Source organism: Pan paniscus, chromosome 2, assembly GCF_029289425.2.
Source record: "Pan paniscus chromosome 2, NHGRI_mPanPan1-v2.0_pri, whole genome shotgun sequence".
Classification (NCBI taxonomy): domain Eukaryota; kingdom Metazoa; phylum Chordata; class Mammalia; order Primates; family Hominidae; genus Pan; species Pan paniscus.
The window spans coordinates 180,699,773-180,722,927 of record NC_085926.1 but is presented as its reverse complement, the minus strand read 5'-3'; the positions used below and the strand labels follow the sequence as shown (position 1 = coordinate 180,722,927).

Sequence of the window (23,155 nt, the reverse complement as noted above, 5' to 3'; positions counted from 1 at the left end):
GTATTCAGCACTTCACCTATAGTACTGCTCGCATTTTTATACATGAGAACACCCGGATCAAGAGAAGCAAACAACTGGTCTAAAGCCCCATAGAGCTAGTAAGGAAGGGATATGACATTCAAATCTACATCTGTCTGAGTCTAAATTTTGACCTCTTTTCACTAAACTAGTCATGTCTCCTTGTGGCAACAAAATGCCTGGTTTATTTCCATCTTTCTTGCTCATGTCTACCCTCATCAGACATATTCTCCTTTTTCCCTACATTACTAACCTATTTTTCAAAATTCAACTCAAAATCCATCTCCTTCCTAAAGTCTGTCCTAATTACATTGGTTTACATTCAACTTTCCCTTATTTAAATTTAAAACTAGTACCACAGCTCCTATTACCTAATTTTTTTTTACTGTGTATTAGTTTTAACTTCCAACTTGATTGAAATCTCCAAAAAGAGATGGAATTACATCTCAGAAAACCTACTACAGCAACAGATACACAAAAAAGCTCAATAAAGATTTCTAGGACATTAGGCTGTTTCCAGTTTTTTGCTGTAACAAATAAAGTGCCTATGTACATTTCTGCTTGAGGTTTTATGTCAGCATAAAATTCATTTCTCTCAGTTAAATGCCCAAGAGTGCAACTGCTGGGTCATATGGTAAACATGTTTAGTTTTGTAAGAAACTCCCAAACTATCTTCCAGAGTGGGTATACTATTTTTAATTCCCACCAACAACATATAAGAGATTCAGTCTCTCCACCTCCTAGCCATTTGGTATTATCACTATTTTAACTATTCTAATGGGTGTGGTGATATCCCAATGTGGTTCTAATTTGCTTCTCTCTAACAGGTAATGATGCTGAATATCTTTTCATGTGCTTATTTGTAATCTGCAGCTTTTCTCTGGTGAAATATGTATTATGCATGTGGTGAAATATGAAGTATGCCTTTTGCTCATTTTCTAATTGGATCACTGAATTACTATTGAGTTTGACAGTTCTTTATGTTTCTAAACATAAAGCCTCTGGAAGATTTGTGGTTTGCAAATATTTTTCCCCAGTCTGTAGCTTGTCTTTTCATCCTTTTAAGAGGGTCTTTCACAGCACCAAAGTGTTTAACTTTGATTAACTACAACTTATTAATTTTTTTGATTTAGGAATTATGCTTTTAGTGTCATGTCTTCTAGCTCTTTGTCTAACACTAAGTCCTGAAGATTCTGTTTTCTTCTGAAAGTTTGTTTTACATTAAATCTATACTCTAATTGAATTAATTTTTACATACAGTGGGGGTTTGGGTTTGTTTGTTTTGCTATGGATATCCAATTGTTCTAGCACCATTTGTTGAAAAAGATTACCCTTCCTCTATTGTATTGCTTTTGTGCTGTTGCCAAAAATCAATTGGGTCTATTAGTGTTGGTCTGTTCTGGGGTTCTCTATTGTGTAACACTGATCTATGTATCTATTCTTTAACCAACACCAAATTGTCTTGATTACTGTAGCTTATATAGTAACACTTAACATCAATAGCAATTCTTCTCACTTTATTTTTCATTTTCAAAACTGTTCCTTTGCTTTTCTATCTAAATTTCAGAATAAATTTTCTACTTCTACAAAAAAACTTGCTGAGATTTTTATAGAAATTGCATTATACCTATTAATCGATTTGGGAAATCTGGCATCTTTACTGTACGAATCTTTCAACCCATGAACATGATATATTGTTCCATTTATTTAGATCGTTGATTTCTTTCCTCAGTGTTTTGTAATTTTCAGCTGAAAAGATGACAAAAGGTGGTTACCTTCCACCTTTTGCCCATTTTTTAAAATTAGCTTCTCTTTTCATTGTTGATTTGTAGGCAGGTGTGTGTGTGTGTGTAAACACATGCACATATATATTATATACTCAGGATACAAGTCTTTGGTCAGATACATGTTTTGCAAATATTGTCTCCCAGTTTGTAACGTGTATGTTCATTTCTTTAAATGTTTAGCCTGATGAGCAGAAGTTTTTAGTTTTGAGAAAGTGTAATTTATCAATTTTTAATTATTATATTTGTTGTATCCTAAGAAATCTTTACCTACTCTAAGTCATAAAGATATCTTTCTAAGTTTTCTTCTAAAAGTATTTTTTGTTTTGTTTTGTTCTGTTTTGTTTTTTTAGATGGAGTTTCGCTCTTGTTGCCCAGGCTGGAGTGCAATGGCACGATCTCATCTCACCACAACCTCCGCCTCCAGGGTTCAAGTGATTCTCCTGCCTCAGCCTCCCAAGTAGCTGGGATTACAAGCATGCACCACCATGCCCGGCTAATTTTTGTATTTTTAGTAGAGACAGGGTTTCTCCATGTTGGTCAGGCTGGTCTCGGACTCCCGACCTCAGGTGATCTGCCTGTCTCGGCCTCCCAAAGTGCTGGGATTACTGGTGTGAGCCACCGCGCCCAGCTCTTCTAAAAGTTTTGTAATTTTAGCTTTTATATTTAGGTCTATGACTTGTTTTCAAAACTTTTTGGAGTACAGCATAAGGCAGAAGCTAAGTTTCATGTTTTTCTCATTTGAATATCCAATTGCTGCATCATTTGTAGAAAATACTAAATTTTTCATTGAATTGACTTGTTACTTGGTTGAAAATCAACAAACCCACACATGAATGGTCTACTTCTCAACTCTCTATTTTATTCTATTGAACTATCATCTTTGTTAATACCATACTGTAATTACTGTAGCTTTATATTAAGTATTTAAATCAGGTAAGGTAAATCTTTTAGCTTTCTTAAGAGATTGTTTTTGCTGTGCATCTGAATATGCATTTTGGCTATTGCATTTCAATATACACTTTAGTATTACCTTGTCAATTACTACAAAAAGATTGCTGTGATTTTGAGACTGAGGGAATCTACACAGTAACTGACAGCTTGACAATCTATTAATGTGATTTCTCCATTTATTTAGTTCTTAATTTATCTTGCCATGTTTTGTAATTTTCATTATATAAATCTTGCACAAGTTAAAAAAAAACTTATTCCTAAATATATTACGCTTTTTGATACTACTGTAAATATAACCTTTTAAAAATTTCATTTTCTTAACTGTTTCTTACTATTATAAGATATAAAAATGATTTATCAGCTGGGCACAGTGGCTCACGCCTGCAGGGAGGCCGAGGTAGGCGGATCAAGAGGTCAAGAGATCAAGACATCCTGGCCAACATGGTGAAACCCTGTCTCTACTAAAAAATACAAAAATGAGCTGGGTGTTGTGGCGCGCACCTGTGGTCCCAGCCACTCGGGAGGCTGAGGCAAAAGAATCGCTTGAACCCGGGAGGCGGAGGTTGCAGAGAGCCGAGATCACACCACTGCACTCCAGCCTGGTGACAGAGTGAGACTCTGTCTCAAAAAAATAAAAATAAAAAAGATTTCTCTTTATTTACCTTGTATTCTGAGACCAACTTGCTTATTATAGTTTTCTTATTGAATACTTATGTCTGTTTACATGAAAAATCATGTGTCTTCCAGTAGGACAATTTTACTTCGTGCTTTCTAGTACTTATGGCTTTTAATTCCTTTAACTTGTTGCACTGAATGAGGCTTCTAGAATAATGTTAAAAAGTAGTGAGACTGGATAGTCTAGGTACAAGTCCTTTACAAGATATATGCTTTGCAGACATTTTCTCTGGTCTATGGCTTGTATTTTTAAATTTTTTGTTTTAGTTTCTGGCATCTTCACAACATAAACAGTGACTTTTTAAGTGTTTAAGTCTTACATTTCGATGAAGTTTAAGCTATCAATTTTGGTGGTTCCTTTTCCGTACATTTCCCATCTAAGAAATCTTTACTTAACCCAAAGTCACAAAGATTTTCTCCCATGTTTTACAGATTTAGTTATTATGCTTAGATCTTACACTTTGAGTCAGTTTTTGTATATGCGGGAGACGGGTGAGGGTGAAGATTGAATTTTTGACATACAGACGTCCACCTGTTCTAGCACCATGTGTTGAAAAGGCAAATCTTTAGCGTGGAGACATTTTTAAATAATAACTTAAAGCTATTTGACAGACTTAACGGTTATTTAGACTTTCTGTTTCATCTTGGGCCAATTTTGGTAACTTACCTGTGTTTTCAAAGAATCTGCCCATTTCATCTAAGTTGTAAAAGTCAGTGACAAAAAGTTGTTCACAGTAATTCCTTATTATCCTTGGATATGTGTAGGATCTATGGAGCTATCCCCTCTTTCATCCCTGACATTCGTAATTTCTTAGTTTTTTTCTCTTATACTACTTCTCTTTTGCTTCATCTGTCAATCTCAGCAGGAATTTGTCAACTTTATAGCTAGAAATTTCCCTCTAAGCTGGGCTTTGCCTTGAGTCTGCAAATGTAGATGTGTTGGGTTTCAATTACCATTCTATTTGAAGAAATTTAAATTTCCTTTGTGATTTCTCCTTTGACCCATGAGTCAGTTAAAAGAGTTGTTTTTTAATTTCAAAATATTTGCAGATTTTGTTATTGATTTTTAATCCAATTCCCTCATTGTCAAAGAACATACTTTGTATGATTTCAATCTTTTGGGATTGGTTTTATGGCACATCATATGATCTGTCTAGATGAACTTTCCATGTATAATTATGGAACTATTCTAGTGTTCAGTTTTCATAGGCTTACAATATACATAGTATATCTTTTGATGTCAACCTATTTATATCTTTGTATGTAAACTGTATTTCTTCTAGACAGCATATAGTTGGGTCTGGCTCTTTTATCCAATCTGACAATCTCTGACTTCATTAGACTGTTTGATGCATTTATATCTCATGTAATTTTTGGTCAAATTTTGGACCACCATTTTGCTATTTGTTTTCTATTTGTCTCATTTGGTTTTTTGTTTCGCTGTTCTTCCTTTCTTGCTGTTTACTGTGTTTACCAAACATTTTAATATTCAGTTGCTCTAACTTATTAGCTATAAATCTTTGCCTTATTGTTTTTAATGGAAGCTCTAGAGGTCAGAATATGCATCTTTACCTTATTGTAATTTATAGATGCTATTGTATTATTTCATGTAAAATGTAAGACCTTTGTAACAGTTCATTTAAAGCCCCCCATCATCTTTTGTGCTGTTTATGTAAGGGAAAAAGAAAGCTTAAAATTAATCATTTGAGTTCATCTAGCATCACAAGAAGTTAAAGAGAAATAATCAGACCCAAATTGAGAAGACACGGAGGAAATTAATTGAAGATGTGAGCTGAAGGCAATGGAAAAGAGAAAAAAAATACACGAAATTAAAGCCAAAAGTTGGTTCTTTGAAAAATATTTATAAAGTGTCTTTTTTTTATTTTTTGAGATGGAGTCTCGCTCTGTCACCCAGGCTGGAGTTCAGTGGTGCAATCTCGGCTCACTGAAACCTCTGCCTCCTGGGTTCAAGCAATTCTCTACTTCAGCCTCCCAGGCAGCTGGGACTACAGGCGCACACTACCACACTCAGCTAATTTTGCATATTTAGTAGAGACAGGGTTTTGCCATGTTGACTAGATTGGCCTTGAACTCCTGACTTCAAGTGATCCACCCACCTCAGCCTCCCAAAGTGCTGGGATTACGGGTGTGTGCCACTAATGAAGTGTCTTTCTGTGCTTTCTTGTATCACTTAACATAATGATCTTCAGTTACATCCATGTTGCTGCTAATGACACGATTTCATTCTTCTTATGGCCAAATAGTATTCCATTGTGTGGGTATGTATACATTTTTTTTTAGGTATGTATACATTTTTTTATCCATCCGTCTGCTGATGGACCATTAGATTGAATCCTTATCTTTGCTATTATGAATAGTGCTGCAATAAACATGCAAGTGCAGATATTCCTTTGATATACTGATTTCTTTTTCTTTGGATAAAACCCAATAGTGGGATTGTTGGATCATATGGTAATTACGTTTTTAGTTTTTTGAGACATCTCCAGGCTATTTTCCATGGTGGCTATCCTAACTTACATGCCCACCAACCACATATAAGAGTTTTCTTTTCTCCATATCCCTGCCAGCATCTGCTATTTATTTATTTATTTTTTTGTCTTTTTAATAATAGCCATTCTGGCTGGCAAGATGACATCTCATTGTGGTTTTGATATACTTTTTGTTTTGTTTTGTTTTGTTTTTTGAGATGGAGTCTCACTCTGTTGCCCAGGCTGGAGTGCAGTGGCATGATCTCAGCTCACTGCAACCTCTGCCTCCCAGGTTCAAGCAATTCTCCTGCCTCAGCCTCCTGAGTAGCTGGGACTACAGGCACCCGCCACCACACCCGGCTGATTTTTGTATTTTTAGTAGAGACGGAGTTTCACCATGTTGGCCAGGCTGGTCTCGAACTCCTGACCTCAAGTGATCCTCCTGCCTTGGTCTCCCAAAGTGCTAGGATTACAGGCATGAGCCACCGTGCTCAGCGCTGAGTTGATTATTTACATGGTGAAAGATAGGGATCCAGTTTCATTCTTCTGCATGTAGCTATCCAACTTTCCCAGCACCATTTCCTGAAGAGGATGTCCTTTCCCCAATGTGCTCCGTTGTTTCTGATGAGAACTGGTTATCGCTTATATTGTTATTCATTTACATGTGATGCATTTCTCTTCGGCTCCATGAAATATTTTCTTTTTCTTTGGATTCTAGTATTTTGACCATGATGTGCTTTGGTGTGGGTTTCTTTATATTTCTTTATATTTTTCCTGCTTAGAGTTTGCTGATCTTGGTAGCGTAGGCTGAAGTTTCTTCCTCAAATTTTAGAAATTTTCAGTCATTATTTTTTCAAATACGTTTATTCTGTCCTTTTTTCTCTTTTTTTGGGAATCAATTACACATATGCCAAACAGCTTAATATTATCCCACATGGCTCTGAAGCTCTGTTCATTTTTCCTAATCTTTTTTCCTCTCCATTCTTCGACTGAGTAATTTGTGTTTTCTTCAAGTTCACTGGTCTGATTTATTCAGTCTGGTGTTGAGCCCACCTAATGATGTTTCCATTTTAGTAATTATGTTTTTCAAGTCAAGAGTTTTCATTTCTCTGCTATGTTTTCCCATATGTTCATTCAAATTTTCCTTTAGGCCCTTAAACATGTTTATAATAAATTTATAATATCTGCTTTAAAGTTCTTGTCTGCTAAATGCAAGATCTGGATCATTTTGGAGACAGTTTCTACTGAGTGCTTTTTATCTTATGGATGAATTACATTTTCTTCATATTCTGCTTATTTTTTATTGCAGACTGGACTTTATAATAATACATTGTAGACAGTCTGTATTCTTTTATGTTCCTCAGAAGAGTGCTATTTTTATTCCAGTAGGAAGTTAACTTCACCTAGTTCAACAAACTGTGTCTCCAATGCAATGGGCAGCAGTAAAATTCTGTTGAGTTCTTTTGTCTCCCTTGCACATGTATAGTTCTAGCAGTCAGCCAAGGACCTGGGCAGAATTTATGTGCAGTTTTTAGAGTTAATTCCATTCTGTAGCTTACATCTCATTGCTTACAGAAGGGAATTAATGCTAATCCCCTTACATTATTTTCCCCTAACTTTCCAGCTGCTCTTCCAGCTATTAACCTTGTCCTCTGATACTTCTATCCAGTAAAGTTCAGACTTTTTGATGTCCCAAGCAGCACATAAACTGGGGAGTGCCCTCAGGCAAAAAGCTATACTCTTAAATTTTCCCCCTTGCTGCTATCATCTTTCAGGATTACACTCCTTGCCCATTTCTATTCGATTCTGGTTTCTCTCCAATGTTTTCAAATAGTTGTTTATTTAAATTTTTTTTTCAGTTTTAGAACTGTTATCTGCATTAGCGTGATTAAGTGATTCCACCATTTATTCAATAGTATTTATTTTAAAAGTCATACTATAGAGCATTTACTACATGTCCAATACTGTGCAAAATGTTACTTGTATGTAAAAATATAAGAAACTATCACTGTCCCCAAGGTTTTCATTCTGTTTACTTAATATATATTATATATATAATATTTTATACCAAATGAATAAAAAATGTATAGTTATAATTACATATAAATAAATGAAAACAGTTTTCTTACTTTTCTACTGCAGATCGTTTCTGTGATTTGCTCTTGTAATTTAATGCCATCTTAGTTTCCATTCCAGTGTATACCGCAACACCTGTAAAATAAAACAAAATTGTCTCTTAAAATAATCCTCTAGCATGTTTCACAAGAAATAAATATATTTACCAGCATGAAAGCTTTTAGTGTACTGTCTGACAGTTGTTATAATTTTGCTTTTCTTTAAGTATTTTCAGAGTACTAAAAGGCTTTCTGAGTCCAATTTTGGGAAGCCCCAGTCACTCAACTGGCTAAATGGGGGAGGGCATGGAGTCCTGTTCCTGAGTTGTAACAGATACCTGAATGAAAAATTTATTACTTGAATTGGAATTGATAGAGGAAAAGAATCTGGAAAGATAAAAGTGTCAGGGAAGGCCATTACAAATACAGCAGTGTTAACAAAGACAGATATGGAAAAGCACTTTCTGTTAGGTTGGGACAATGGACTATGGCCACAGTGTGAAAAGCCCTGAATGCTGGAATCGGGGGTCTAGACATTATTCCATAACCATTGGAGAGATAATATGGAAGTCTGTCAGAGTAAATCAAGTAAGCACATGGAAAGTGCTATTTAAAAAAGTGCGCCTATTGAATGACTTTGAGATGAGCAAGGATGACAGTAGTAATGGGACTAAAACTGGACAACAAATGGAATTAGGTGAGACCAGCTTATCAAAAAACTTTGCAGCTAGACCTTGGTTTGAATTCTAGCTCTGCCACTTATTAGTTCTACATCCTCGGGTAAGTAATTTCTGTGAGTCTCAATCTTCCCATCTTTAAATGGGAAAAAATACCTCATAGAGTTGTGAGGTCTGTATGACAAATTAACAAAATGCCTAAAAACTGAGAGATGATCAATAAATTCCCATCCCTAAATAGTACAATTTGAAAAGCAATATAGAACCTTTCATGCCCTCTTCCTAAATATTTGTCCTGGAAGTTTTATCTTGACTTATTCCTTAAAGGCAGGGTATTGTAACTCAAATAGAGATTATAGAAACGTGGTAAAATAGCCAGAATGATCCAATAGGGAGAGGTGGTACTGAGGCAAAACAACAGAAGACAGACCCATCTAAAGGCATTCAAATTCACATTTTCTTTTAAGAGTGTACAAAATTTGGACCCCATTCATTATGGTTTACTTTAAAGTAAACAGGAGTGACGAAGTTACTACTAGAAAGATGTGTTGGCCGGGCGCAGTGGCTCACGCCTGTAATCCCATCACTTTGGGAGGCCAAGGCAGGTGGATCACTTGAGGTCAGGAGTTCGAGACCAACCTGGCCAACGTGGTCTACTAAAAATACAAAAATTAGCCGGGCATGGTGGCACATGCCTGTAATCTCAGCTATTTGGGAGGCTGAGGCAGGAGAATTGCTTGAACCCGGGAGGCAGAGGTTGCAATGAGCCGAGATCGTGCAACTATACTCCAGCCTGGGCAACAGAGTAACCTTGTCTCAAAAAAAAAAAAAAAAAAAAAAAGTTTTAAAGTACAGTGTTATATTAGAGGATCTAAAAGCCCTCAAGGTTTACTCTGGTTTCTGCTATTAGAATATTTTTACGGATTTCTTTTTAATTGTGGAAAAACATACGTATTTACCAGTTTAAAGTGTATAATTCAGTGGCACTTAGTACATTTATAATTTTGAATTTTCATCACCCCCAAAGAAAACCCTGTACCCATTAAGCAAACATTCTCCATTCTCCTCTACTCCCCAGCCCCTGGAAACCACTAATCTGTTTTCAGTCTCTATGAATTTGCCTATTCTGGGTATTTCAAATAAATGGAATCATACAACATGTGGCCTTTTGTGTCTGGCTTCTTTCACTCAACATAGTATTTTCAGGGTTCATCCATACTGTAGCATGCATTAATACTTCATTCCTTTTTATAGCTGAATAATATTCCATTATATGGATATACCATATTTTGCTTATTCATTATCTAATGAACATTGGGCTATTTCCAACCTTTGGCTATCATGAATAGTGCTGCTATGAACATTCTTGTAGAAGTTTTCGTTTGAACACTCATTTTCAGTTACTTTGGGTATATATGTAGTGTGGGATCATTAAGTCATATAATTCTATATTTAACTTATTGAAGAACTGCCAAAACTATTTTTCAAGGCAGCAGCTGCAACGTTTTACATTCCCATCAGCAATGTACAAGGGTTCCAATTTCTCCACATCCTCACCAACACTTGCTATTTTGTGTTTTTTTTTTTTTTTCCTCGATATATGGACTTCTTTATCAGAGAGTCTAACACTGAGAGATAAGATATAGTACAGGTAACAGAAAAAGAGCAAATGAGAAAGAAGATCTCACAAGCTGCAGACAGCCAGTGGGTAACACAGTGGGCCAAGATACTAAGGGCCATTCCTGAAATGTGAGGAGCTAGCTAACAGCTAAAGGTTATCATCAACTTCACAATTTGCTTATAGTTGACTCAGAGTGTACTGTATTAATTTAGATCTCCAAGGCAAGAGCAGTACTTATTCATCCTTTTGATCCATCTCCAAGGCAAGAGCAGTACTTATTCATCCTTTTGATCCAATCAGTGTATGTTCCAATAGTACCTAGTATATATTCAGATATCAGTAAATTTGTTGAATAAATGTATGAATGGATAAATCTGCAGTTATTAATCCAATCTAATAATCATAATGAAATTATAGAAGTGGTTTACTGTACCATGATGCCAGATTATATTGGTTCTCACCCACCATTACTAGAAGTGTTATATAAATTATCTGCACTCAGTTTCACAAGTATCCGTAAAGATAACATAAGATCAAGGTTCTAGTCTACTATTAAAAAACAGGGATCATCAACAAAACAAAAGTTCAATACACGACTACTGTAATACAAACTTTATAAGAAAATTATCATAAATGACAAATAATTAATAAATTATCTAACCAAAAGACCACAAACATTGTACTTTTAAAAGTACTTCATATAAAGCATCAACACAAATCAATAATTTAAAATGTTTAAATATGTACAAACCAAAAATTTCTTTTGTGTTTTTTAATCTGGCTCCACGAAGCAGGAGACTCTCCGGCCCCAGAGGTCTAGGAAAAAAAGAAAATAACCATAAAGCACTGAATATATTAAAAACTCAATTCAATTCTGAAATGGCATCTTCAGCAGAAGGTACTTAAGCTATAGCCATAACACCGCTTTCATATAAAACCAAAATCCCAGCTACTATAAAGCTGCCCAGGGGCCGGGCGTGGTGGCTAACGCCTGTAATGCTAGCACTTTGGGAAGCTGAGGCGGGTGGATTGCCTGAGCTCAGGAGTTCGAGACCAGCCTGGGCAACATGGTGAAACCCCGTCTCTGCTAAAATACAAAAGAAATTAGCCAGGCGTGGCGGCATGCGCCTGTAGTCCCAGCTACTCAGGAGGCTAAGGCAGGAGAATTTTTTGAACCCTGGAGGCGGAGGTTGCAGTGAGCCGAGATTGCGCCACTGCACTCCAGCCTGGGCGACAAGAGTGAGACTCCATCTCAAAAATAAAAAATAAATAAATAAATAAATAAATAAATAAATAAATAAAAAGGCTGCCTAGGCCAATCATGATGTTAGTTACTGTAACAACAAATACCTGCTTTAAGATTAGTGGCTCAGAAAAATGATTATGCATGTAAATACAGTCACAAAGCCACTAGTTTCAAAATTTTAAACATAAAATTCAGCAAAATCAAAGAGTAAGCAGCGATTTAAAAATGTGTGGCAGAAGATGAAATTTTAAAATTTTAAAGCAAAGTTAATCAACAGCTTTGAAAGGGAAAATAAAGAATTAGAACACAACGTAAACATAAACTGTAGTATGATTTGCATATAAATGCATGAATTCTGCACAATTATACTGAATTATAAAATACAATGTACAAGGTATGTTAGTGCTTTTTCTAGGCAAGATCGCACAGTATAACTTGACTACTTGCATTGCATACTTCTTGAAGCACAGGTCTTCTTGCTGTTTGAATTTCTCTCCATAAAGGAGATATAAAACGACAAGGAATAACTAGAAAGGAAATTGATCTTCTTAGTGATAGCAAAATAAGAATCTTCTATGGAAAAGTTAAAAAGCCATTATTTTGTTGCTATTCCTTATAGTTTTCTGAAATATGCATACACAATTATCCAAACCAAACAGAATCTGAACCATTTATGAAGACACCTGCAAACCCAAACACCGTAAAAAATTGCAATGAAGCAAGGAGAACCAATACAGTCATATTTGGAGTACACTCCATGGATAGTCCAAATCAATATGAAAACTATTTTAGGAGCTATAAAATAGCTCTTTTTCACTCAGTGTTGCTTCTAACAATAAACAGAAATACTTTTAGCTCACACTGGCATGTAAAATTGGGATATAATGACAACTTCAGATTAAAAGATAATTCATGTTTGGTCAGGTTGTTTTAGTAGAGAACATGGTTCATTTTTTTAACCATTCTAGGGGCTGAAGTAATATAACTGCTATTTTCCTTCACATATTAATGCAACTCAGACTATGTATCCACACATTTCTCACTATTTCCCTATAAAAATCAAAATAAACCTAGTCATAGTTATTCAGCAGGGATCCTACACATACAAAGATCTTGCTACAGTGTTTACTGAACATGCTCCTATGTTAATGCTTATTAAAAATGTGAATCAATGTGAATGTATGGTATTTTTGCTGGCTTGTCTTGAGGATTTCATTAAAAAATGCTCAACTCTTTCTGTTATAGTGACTTATTTCATGCAGCCAGTATAAACTGAACATGTCCCCAGAAAAGAGGTAGAATGTCAAATACGATTAGAAACTCAAGAGCTGATTCCAAGATTGATTCCAAATAAGGTTAACGCTCACGAGTAACAACGTAATCATATCCTATCAGCATATCTTTGAACTGACACAAAGCCTTTCATTTAGGAGCCATTCATTAACCCAAATATTGAGGGAAAACAATCTGAAACAACCAAGAAAAATAAAAATCAGAAAAGTAAGCAGTTCTGGATTGACCACTAAACACTCCAGCTTGCACTGAATGATTCTGAAGTGAAGAAGAGCATAGCACTTATACTTGTTAAACATCATATAAAACATTTTTCATATTCTAGACTTACTAAGCATCGTCGGTTTAAATGTATAAGGAGTGCAAAAAAGCAGCTATGTTTCCTTTTAATATTACTACCTAGTATTATCAGAAAAAGAAATGCAAAAACACAAATAATCTTACTAAATTATTTTGATATCATTTCATGGGATTTGTTTCATCCTCACTTGCTGCTGCCACAAATTACTAGCAGATGAAATGCAAAGTGCTTTTAAATTAACCCTTTCCTGGAAAAGTTTGGGTATTAATGGAGAAAAGGAGAAATAATAGCTGAGGGTAAATGAATGAATAAATGGGTTACAAGTTGAGGGAAATCTAACATTACATTAACACCTAGAAAGAGGCTCAGAGCAAGAGATTACATTGTCTCTTAGCTCAATAATACCAGATGCCTGAAAGAGTGAAGCTGTCTTGTTTGCTGAGACCACAGCTGCTTTTGGAATCTGAGAGGATTGGTAAGAAGCCTGCAAACCTGAGTGACCTTACTCTGAGAGATACTTATCCACTATGATGGACTGGACTAATTATTAACAACTGAATGGGATTCTAGTAATGTGGCAATATCTTCTGAATTGTATATTCTTTTGATGTAAGGGATTTGTGTTTGAAAACTAGGGGATGGCCTGTGATGTTATGATACATACATTAGTTTTCATCCGTGGTCCCTGGCTCATAACTCCCATAGCCCTTGTTACAGTCTTTTGTTATAATGTTGGGTGTGTTCAGCCTCAGGAGCAGGCTTCTAACCTTCTCCTGCCCTCCTTTCACCCCAAGGTAGGACTCTACTCTTCCCCCACCTTTCTAATTGTGGGTCTTAAGGCCATCCCCAGAGAGGGTCCTTCCTGCCCTATACTCTGGAGTAAAGAAAGCTGATGTCATGAAGCTTCCATAAAAAAACCAAGAGAAATGGGTTGGGAGGGCTTCCAGAGGTTTCTGGAGAGTGGCACGCCCAGGGAGAGCACGGAAGCTCCACAACCCTTCCCCAATATCTGGCCCTGAGCATCTCTTCATCTGTATGCTTTGTTTACATTTAGTGGTTTATTATAAAGGATATGATAAACCAATCAGAAAAGTAAGCAGTTCTGGGTTGACCACTAAACACTCTAGCTTGCACTGAACGATTCTGAAGTGATATAATAAACCACTAAATGTAAACAAAACAAAACAAACAAAAAACAACAAAATTAACCCTTTCCCATGATGGGCTGCTTATTTACATAATCTCCCTTTGGAACTTCTAGTCCCTCCCCCAAACAGTTCCCATTTAAAGGTAATTAGATAACACAAATTAATTCTTACCTTACAATTTCTTCCATTTGTTGGGTTATGATCATTCGTCCCATGAATCTATCAAAAAATTCACATTACAAAACCATATAATATCACTTATGACATCAATGGCTGTTTTTTTGCACCATCCTTTTTTTTTTTTTTTTTTTTTTTTGAGACGAGTCTTGCCCTGTCGCCTAGGCTGGAGTGCAGTGGTGCGATCTCGGCTCACTGCAAGCTCTGCTTCCTGGGTTCATGCCATTCTCCTGCCTCAGTCTCCCAAGTAGCTGGGACTACACATGCCCGCCACCACACCTGGCTAATTTTTTTGTATTTTCAGTAGAGACGGGGTTTCACCATGTTAGCCAGGATGGTCTCGATCTCCTGACCTCATGATCCGCCCACCTCGGTCTCCCAAAGTGTTGGGATTACAGGTGTGAGCCACTGCACCCGGCCTGCACCATTCTTACACATGAAATAAAAATCAACCATTTGTATATATGAATGGTCCAATATTCTTGCTATAAATCATTTTAAAAACACTTATCAGTCCTTAAGCTTTAAAAAATTTAGAATTCTTGCTATCTCTACTCCAGCTATGAATGAGGTAATGAATAAAAAATGTTTTCAAAATGGCAAGAATCTGGATCATTTTGGATTTTGAATTTTTGGATTAGGGATATTCAACCTGTAATTCAATCAAAGGGTATACAACAATGTTTACTCTATCAACTGTCGACAAATACACAGTAAGGCCTGCAAGATGACAGATACTGTTCTAGGTGCTTGAGATCCATCAGTGAACAAAATACACAAAGATGCCTGCTCTAGAGTTTACATTCTAGTGGGAGAGATGGTAAGCAATGAACATAATAAAAAAGTAAATTACACAGTATACTAGAAAATATTATGTATTATGAAAACAGAAGAGCAGAACAGAATAAGAAGGATCAGCGTGCGTACTAAGTAGTTAAGGTAGGCCTCCATTGAGGAGGTGATTTAAGCAGACTTGAAGGTGTTACTCAAGAGTTAGACAAGGGCTAGGTCTAGTGACCAGGTGGGAGTAGACATGGTATGTTCAAGGAAAACTAAGGAGGTCAGTGTATGGGCAGGATGAGCTAGAGGTGGAAGGACAGCAAACAGGGCAGAGAAGAAAGGTTGGGGATGGGGGATGGGGGCAGATCCTAGAGATGGTTATAGACATATGGGCTTTGACTCTGAGTGACACGGTGAGCCACTACAGGGTTAAGCAGAAGAGTCACATGATCTGACTTACATTTAAAAAGGAACACTATGACTGCTTTTGTGAGAACAGACTATAAAATATCAGTAATCCAGGCAGGAGATGGTACTGGCTCAGACAAAACTAGGAAAAGATGGTCAGATTTTGGATGTATTTTGAAGGTAAGCCTTCAGAATGTTCTGATGGGTTGGGGTGAGATGTGAGTAAGGAGGTGAAGAAAGACGAAGGGAGAGGAGATGTGAGGAGTCACAGCTGATTCCAAGGTTTCTGGCCTGAGCAATTGGAAGGATGGACTGTATCAACTGAGATGAGAAAGACTGCTGGTAGAAACGGTTTCTTTCAGGAAGATTAGCAGTTTAGTTTTCAGCTTGATTATTAATTTGAGATTTCTACTAAATATCCAGGTGGAACTGTGGAACAGGCAGCTGAAGTTTAGGAAAGAAGTCTGGGATAGAGAAATAAATCCGATAGTCAGCAGCATGTAGACAGTCTTTAAAGCCAGGAGGTTGGGTGAGATCACCAAGGGAGTGAGGGTAGATAGTGAAAGGTAAGGTAGAGAAGGAACAGTGCAAGTCCTGGGGCACTCTAACAGGAAGAAGTCTGGGACAAGAGGAAAAACTAGCAAAGGAGACTGAGACAGAGGGAATAGTGAGGTAGGAGGTAAACCAAGAGAGGGGAGTGTCCTGGAAGACAAGTTAGCAAATTGTATCAAAGAGGAGAAAGCAATGAACTATTCAACCACTAGATTTTGAATTGGTGAATTTACTCGTAATGAGGTACCATACAGTATTTGAAACAGCAAAACAATGAAAGGAGTCAAGTATGGAAAGGTTGGGGAATGGTTAGGTTCTAGTACATGCACTTGGACTATTCATAGCCATTTAAAATGATCATTAATTCAGCTTCCTGCAATATTTAAAAAAAGGTCAAGAATACCGTTCACTATAATGGACAATACTTTTTTAAATCACAAAACCAATCCACATTCTTAAAAGAAATATTAGGCTGGGCGGGGTGGCTCACACCTGTAATCCCAGCACTTTGGGAGGCTGAAGTGGGCGGATCACTTGAGGTCAGGAGTTTGATAACAGCCTGGCAAACATGGTGAAACCCCATCTCTACTAAAAATACAAAAAAATTAACAGGGTGTGGTGGCACACACATATAATCCTATCTACTTGGGAGGCTAAGGCAGGAGAATCGCTTGAACCCGGGAGTCCGGGGGTTGCAGTGAGCTAAGATCGCGTCACTGCACTCCAGCCTGGGCAACAGAGCGAGACGCTGTTTCAAAAATAAATAAAATAAAATAAAATAAAATAAATATTTAAAAAATGGAAAAGAAAAAGATGATTAAAAATCAGTAGAAATCCTACCACGAGAATATTACTAAATTTTGATCTACAATTCCTCCAGGTTTTTCTCTCTGCAGCTATCAATGATTCCATCTTGCCACCTAACTACCTATTTAGTACATATATACACACATTTATTTAAACATTTAGGTTCAGGGGTACATGTGCAGGTGTGTTATATAGGTAAACTTGTGTCACAAAGGTTTGTTGTACAGGTTATTTTGTCACTCAGGTACTAAGTCTAGTACCCAACAGTTATTTCTTCTGCTCTTCTCCCTCCTCACACCCTCCATCCTCCAGTATGCCCCAGTGTGTGTTGTTCCCTTGTGCCCATGTGTTCTCACCAGTTAGCTCCCACTTATAAGTAAGGACATGCAGTATTTGGTTTTCTGTTCCTGCATTAGTTTGTTAAGGATAATGGCCTCCAGCTCTATCCATGTTCCTGCAAAAGACGTGATCTCTTTCTTTTTTGTGCCTACATAGTATTCTGTGGTGTATATGTACCTCATTTTCTTTATCCAATCTGCCACTGACAGGCATTTAGGTTGATTCCATGTCTTTGCTATTGCACACACATTATTTTTACATAACTGGGATCATATGAGAGCCCCAACTTTGTATCTTATTTCATTTAACATTATATTTCAGTATGTACCTATATCATTCAATTCTTTAAAAAGATTTTAAATATCTACATATATACCTATCTAAGCATTTTCCTACTTGGACATATAAAATGTTTGCAATATTTCACATGTAATATATGTGAATATATATATATAATATATAGCACATATATGTGTTACAAGCACATAATAAAACGAAAGATATAATTTTATATAAATACTGTCTCTAACTTCTATGAGTTCCTCAAGGAGGGAAACTATTCCTATTCATCTTATTCACCTATCACAATGAGCACACAGATGCTAAACAATAATTTGTTAAATGAATGAATGAATAAAAACGGCATTCAAAGATTTTAAGTAGTGATATAATTACGAGTTTTCTTTCTACTATAAAAGCCTGTTGCAATGATTACATTTTACTTATATTTAAAACAAAACACATACTTCCAATAAGAGAAAGTGTGTATTTAAAAAAGTTTTTTCAAACTTTCTCCCCATATTCCAAGATAATGTAAAAACCATACACCAAAGCATTAGTTATACTTCATCTCATATTAATCTTATGCTTGCTTAGTTCTTAGTTGTCCATTTTCTGGTTTTTAATAATTATTTTATAATCTGCCATTGCCTCAGACCAGGATGTAACAGCAATATAGAAATCTTAAAATTCTTCACAGTTAAATATGTCTTACAGTCAGTCTATCAAGTGCTTTTAAAGCATATGATTCCAAAGTTTTTAGTTATTTGGCAAATTCTATACTGCATTTGACTTTGATGAAAGTATACAATTTTTATAACATCACATAGAGAAAACCTCCATTATAAAGATGGATCCAAAAAAAAGATACGTAAGAAGTTTGGAAAAGCCAACGGCTAAAGACTTTGAAACATTTCAACCAACAGGTGGAGATATATAATATGACAAGAAGCTGAGGGTGATTTTTACAAAGTTGCTGTAATTTATAGTCTACCACCACTTACTGAGTAAAAATGAACTTAGTTAATCATTTAATTTTTTAATAATAAAAAGTTGTTTCCATTCCACAGCCCACATATAACTGGTAGGATTACTGAAGATGATCACTGAAGGTATACAACACTGTGTTTAGCAAACTGTAATGTTAAAAGAAGTTAGTTCCTCTGTTCCTTTCTCTCCTTTCAGAAACAAGATCTTTAAAAATCTAACAAACTAGAAAAATAGTTTTTATTTTGTGTTCATTGTGATAGATAATAAGATGAATAATAGTTTCTGTCTTTGAGAAACTCATAGCTGTTATATATTTATAGAAAATTATTTTTTACTTTATTATGTGCTACGTGTAAGTAAAATATTGAAAACTTTATAAGGTTATAATTTAAAAGTAGTATCCTCTAATTTAAAAGCAGTATCCTCTATAGTGGTAAAAACAAAGACATAGTCCCTGGCTTCATGGAGCTTACCAAAAAAATCATTATTTTCTTCTAAGAAAGTAATCTTATGTCTACTATAACTACTGTTATAGCTACAAAGTGAGCATGCTAGTTCATAGCAAAATAGAAGGTAATGTGAAGAAACTTGTGAATATAAACTCTGGCTTTGAACTATTATCTTTTGCTTAGAATTCTAGCAATTTCTGCTCTTAGTTTTTTTCACCATTAATTGCATCTCCCACCAACCCACCCCACAAATACTGTCTCCAATTAGCTAAAGATTTCATTTTATGTTTATGGTTATTTAAAAATGAGGTCTGTAAATAGGACTTAAAATAAGTATACTGAATATCACACCATACCTGTATAAGTCTGCTTCTGGTTGCTGGCATTCTATTACAGCTACTAGAGTGTCCAAATTGGCAACTGTTTGTAATAATGCTGTTTCTGGAACTGCCACATGTGTCTGAAAAAAATGAATTAAACTGTAGAGTTTTCAGATCCAAATTGCGACCTTCAATATCAGTTATTTCAAATCTCTTTTATAGGTAAAGTAATGGCATACTGTACTTGAGATCACTCAGCTAGACAACAGAAGAGAAAGAAACATGTAAAATAAACAAGGGGAAAAGGAAGCTACTATCATTACCTGTCTAAAGAGGCCATTTGCACATAAGGAAATTAAGTCTGTGTGCATAGTCACTATTACTTTATCATAAGTAATTTAATAGGAAAAACTGTGAATTTTCACCTTTGATTACACTCTGAAAACTGAGAAAATATAAATTTGTCCCTTATCTTTTAAAAGTACCACAAATAGTAAAAGATTATATTTTTCCTAAAAACACCTTCTGTTTTTAACTTGGATTAAACCCATGTGAGGCTACCCTTGAAATAAAGATATAACATCAATTCTTTCTTAAAACCTTTTTATTTTTGAAATAGTAATTTTAAAAACTTCCCCTTAATCTGGTCAAACTTTACTACTTTAACCAAAGTTAAGTATAATTATAATCCAAAGACACTTTGTTCACCAAGAGCAATACTCAAACATATGCAAGCAAACCTTCAGGTTAGTTTCTCCATCCAAACTAGCAGTTGTAACGTGACAGGAACCATCCAGTCGATCTGAGGACAGAAGCACCAAGTCTGCAGGAAAAATTTCATCTTTGGCTATTCGAACAATATCACCCACCTATAAAGAATTTTGGGGAAGAGTGAATTTATAAATTTTAAAAGGCAAGGACTTACTTTTATTGGGCTCTAAAGAAGCAGCCTATCACAGTATTTTAGCATAGGAAAGTAGGCTTTTAACTAAAACGTAATATCAAGATTAGAATTATGTCCTGTGATATCAAGATAAAGTTGATTTCCATTATTTACCAGATGCATACCCGAATGTTTTTTGATCTAGTTTTTACAAGGCCACCACTTCGAACAACATAAACAGGAGCTCCATTTACTTCATTATCTGAGTTATGCCGTAACCAATCTTCATATCCCTGTAAATATCCAAAGGGTAAAAAATAATTTTTCAGTGTAATTTGAAGATACTTTTATCAAATAAGAAAAAAAACTCAAAAACTTCCCTAAAACACTACATTCCAGAATCATATGAGGCTATTTGGATGCATATGCTCATAGGTATCTGATATTTGTTCCTACTGGAAACACTTGCTTCTTTTTTGTCATATACATTTTCCTGGTTTTCACAGGACCTCTAGTTATTTCTTCTCAATTTCCTTACGGAGGCTCCTTCGATGTCACCTTTATGGATCCTTTTCTCACATTCCTCTTTCTCACTAAGAGATTTCTTCTATCCCTGTGTCTTCAAATAGTATAAATATGCTGGTAATTCTGAAATGTGTATCTCCCGCCATATATCTCTTTTGAACCCCAAACTTGAATACCTAATTGCTTTATTAATATCTCAATTTTGATGTCTCATAAATGTCTTAAACATATTCAGAACCAAACAGATGATGTCCTGAAAGTGTGCTGCATGTCCAATGTTTCCCATCTTGACAAATAACATCACCATCTACCAAGCTGTTCTTGCCAGAAATCTGGGGAGTCATTCTTAATTCCTACCCTTTTCCTAACATCTATGCAATCACTAAATTCTATTGTTTCTATGTACAAATGATATTTTAATCATAAAGTATAAATTCACAGAGCATTACAGACAATAAGTAGAAAAAAATGAGCAGATTTTTGGAACTGAGATTGTGTTCTTTTACTTTCTTAAACAACAGACTGACAGAATTATAATTAGTACAGTTGACCCTTGAACAACACAGGTTTGTACTGCACAGGTCCACTCATACACGGATTGTTTTCACTAAAAGTTATACTGAGTGTACCTAAATCATCTTCCTCCCTATCCACCTCCTCTACCTCTTGTGCCTCTGCCACCCCTGAGACAGCAAGACCAACCTCTCCTCTTCCTCCTCAGTCTACTCAATGTGAAGACAAGGATGAAGACCCTAATCACGATCCATTTCCACTTCATGAATAGTAAATATATTGTCTTCCTTATGATCCTCTTAATAACATGTTCTTTTCTCTAGCTGACTTTAAGAATACAGTATATAATACACATAACATACAAAATATGTGTTCAACGACTGTCTTATGATATTGGTAAGGCTTCTGATGAACAGTAGACTATCAGTAGTTAAGTTCTGGGAGAGTCAAAACTTATACATGAATTTTCAATTGCATAAGGGGTTCCCCTAACCCCTGCATTGTTCAAGGGTCAATTGTGCTTAACAAAAATATGTTAGCCTGTATGGATCATCACTAGGAAGGAAACAGACACAAGCATTTCACAAAGAATCTTTTGATTAAATATTAAGGAATGGCGATCTTTTAAGTGGAAAAGACTTCCTATGCCATTTTAAGAAAATTCAAGAACTCAGAGATACAGCACAAGTATAGATAATGGAATCATTTCTAAGAAAGAGTAAGTGAATAAAAAGATAAGGTACAGAATAGGTTTTGTTCTATGTTACCATTTGTGAAAAAATATGCTTGCCTATGTGAACACTTTGCATAGATATCTGGACTAACTTACAAATAATTGCTCCCTGGGTAGGAGAACTAGGAGACTGGGAGTTAGGAGTCTAAGACTTACTATATTCTATTTTGTGCTGTTTCCCTTAAAAAAATGTGCATCTATTATTTTAAAAATATTATGAAATTATAAAATAAAAAGCAAAATATGAAAGACTATTTTGAAGGTATACTGTTTTCAGGTGGAAACCTTGTGGGAAAGCACTCTTAAGACACCTAAATTATGTTGGCCTTATTTAAGTTGCAGTATGTCATTTTAGAGAAATTTAATTGAGAGTCAAAATATTTTTTCTGAAACTGTCAAAAGCACACTTTTCTTTACAGTCAGATGACATTAATAGCAGAGCAACGATAATTCAAACATTATCTTTTTTTAATACAAGCTCATAAATTCTAATCCATCCTACACATTCCTGCCAGATTAATCTTCCCAAAGCATTGTCTTGATTCACTATCCTGCTCAGAACCCCTTCAGTGATTCTCAATGCTTACAACAAAGCATCTTCTGGCTTCCGTAATTTAGAACCAACCTATACTTCTATTACCTTGTAGTACTTTCCTAAATAGGATCAAACATTAGTTAGACTTACAATTCCCCAAAATAGGTCTTGCCTTTTCTTGCACTTGGGCCTTTGCCCAAGTAGTTCATTTCTACCTCATCTTCTTCCTCAACTGTCATTTTACCCATATTCCAAAACTCATCTTAATAATATTTCCTCCATGAGAATTTATATTTTCATCTATTTATCAGCAATTTGGCAATTCTTTTCTTGGAGATGATCCATGCCTTTTCCTTATTTAGGTATGTGCTCTTGGTAAAATATCTTTTAAAATTAAGATCAGCTGGGCGTGGTGACTCAAGCCTGTAATTATATCACTTTGGGAGGCCGAAGGGAGAGAATCGCTTGAGCCCAGGAGTTGGAGACCAGACCCGGCAACATGGCGAAACCCTGTCTCTACAAAAAAAATTACAAAAATTAGCTGG

General features: G+C 35.7%; 1 protein-coding gene across 5 annotated transcripts in view; it reads right to left on the bottom strand.

Annotated features, from left to right (window-relative positions):
• Positions 1–23,155, bottom strand: part of ATP11B (ATPase phospholipid transporting 11B (putative)) — a 129,190-nt gene that overhangs the window by 65,995 nt on the left and 40,040 nt on the right. For all 5 annotated transcript variants that reach the window (XM_034957771.2, XM_034957772.2, XM_063602614.1 and 2 more), the window contains exons 5-10: positions 20,490–20,597; positions 20,162–20,290; positions 19,458–19,561; positions 14,492–14,539; positions 11,084–11,148; positions 8,050–8,131 (exon numbers count right to left, since the gene is read on the bottom strand). In XM_034957771.2, coding sequence (XP_034813662.1) covers positions 8,050–8,131; positions 11,084–11,148; positions 14,492–14,539; positions 19,458–19,561; positions 20,162–20,290; positions 20,490–20,597 — 536 coding nt within the window. The remainder of the gene's footprint in view (positions 1–8,049; positions 8,132–11,083; positions 11,149–14,491; positions 14,540–19,457; positions 19,562–20,161; positions 20,291–20,489; positions 20,598–23,155) is intronic.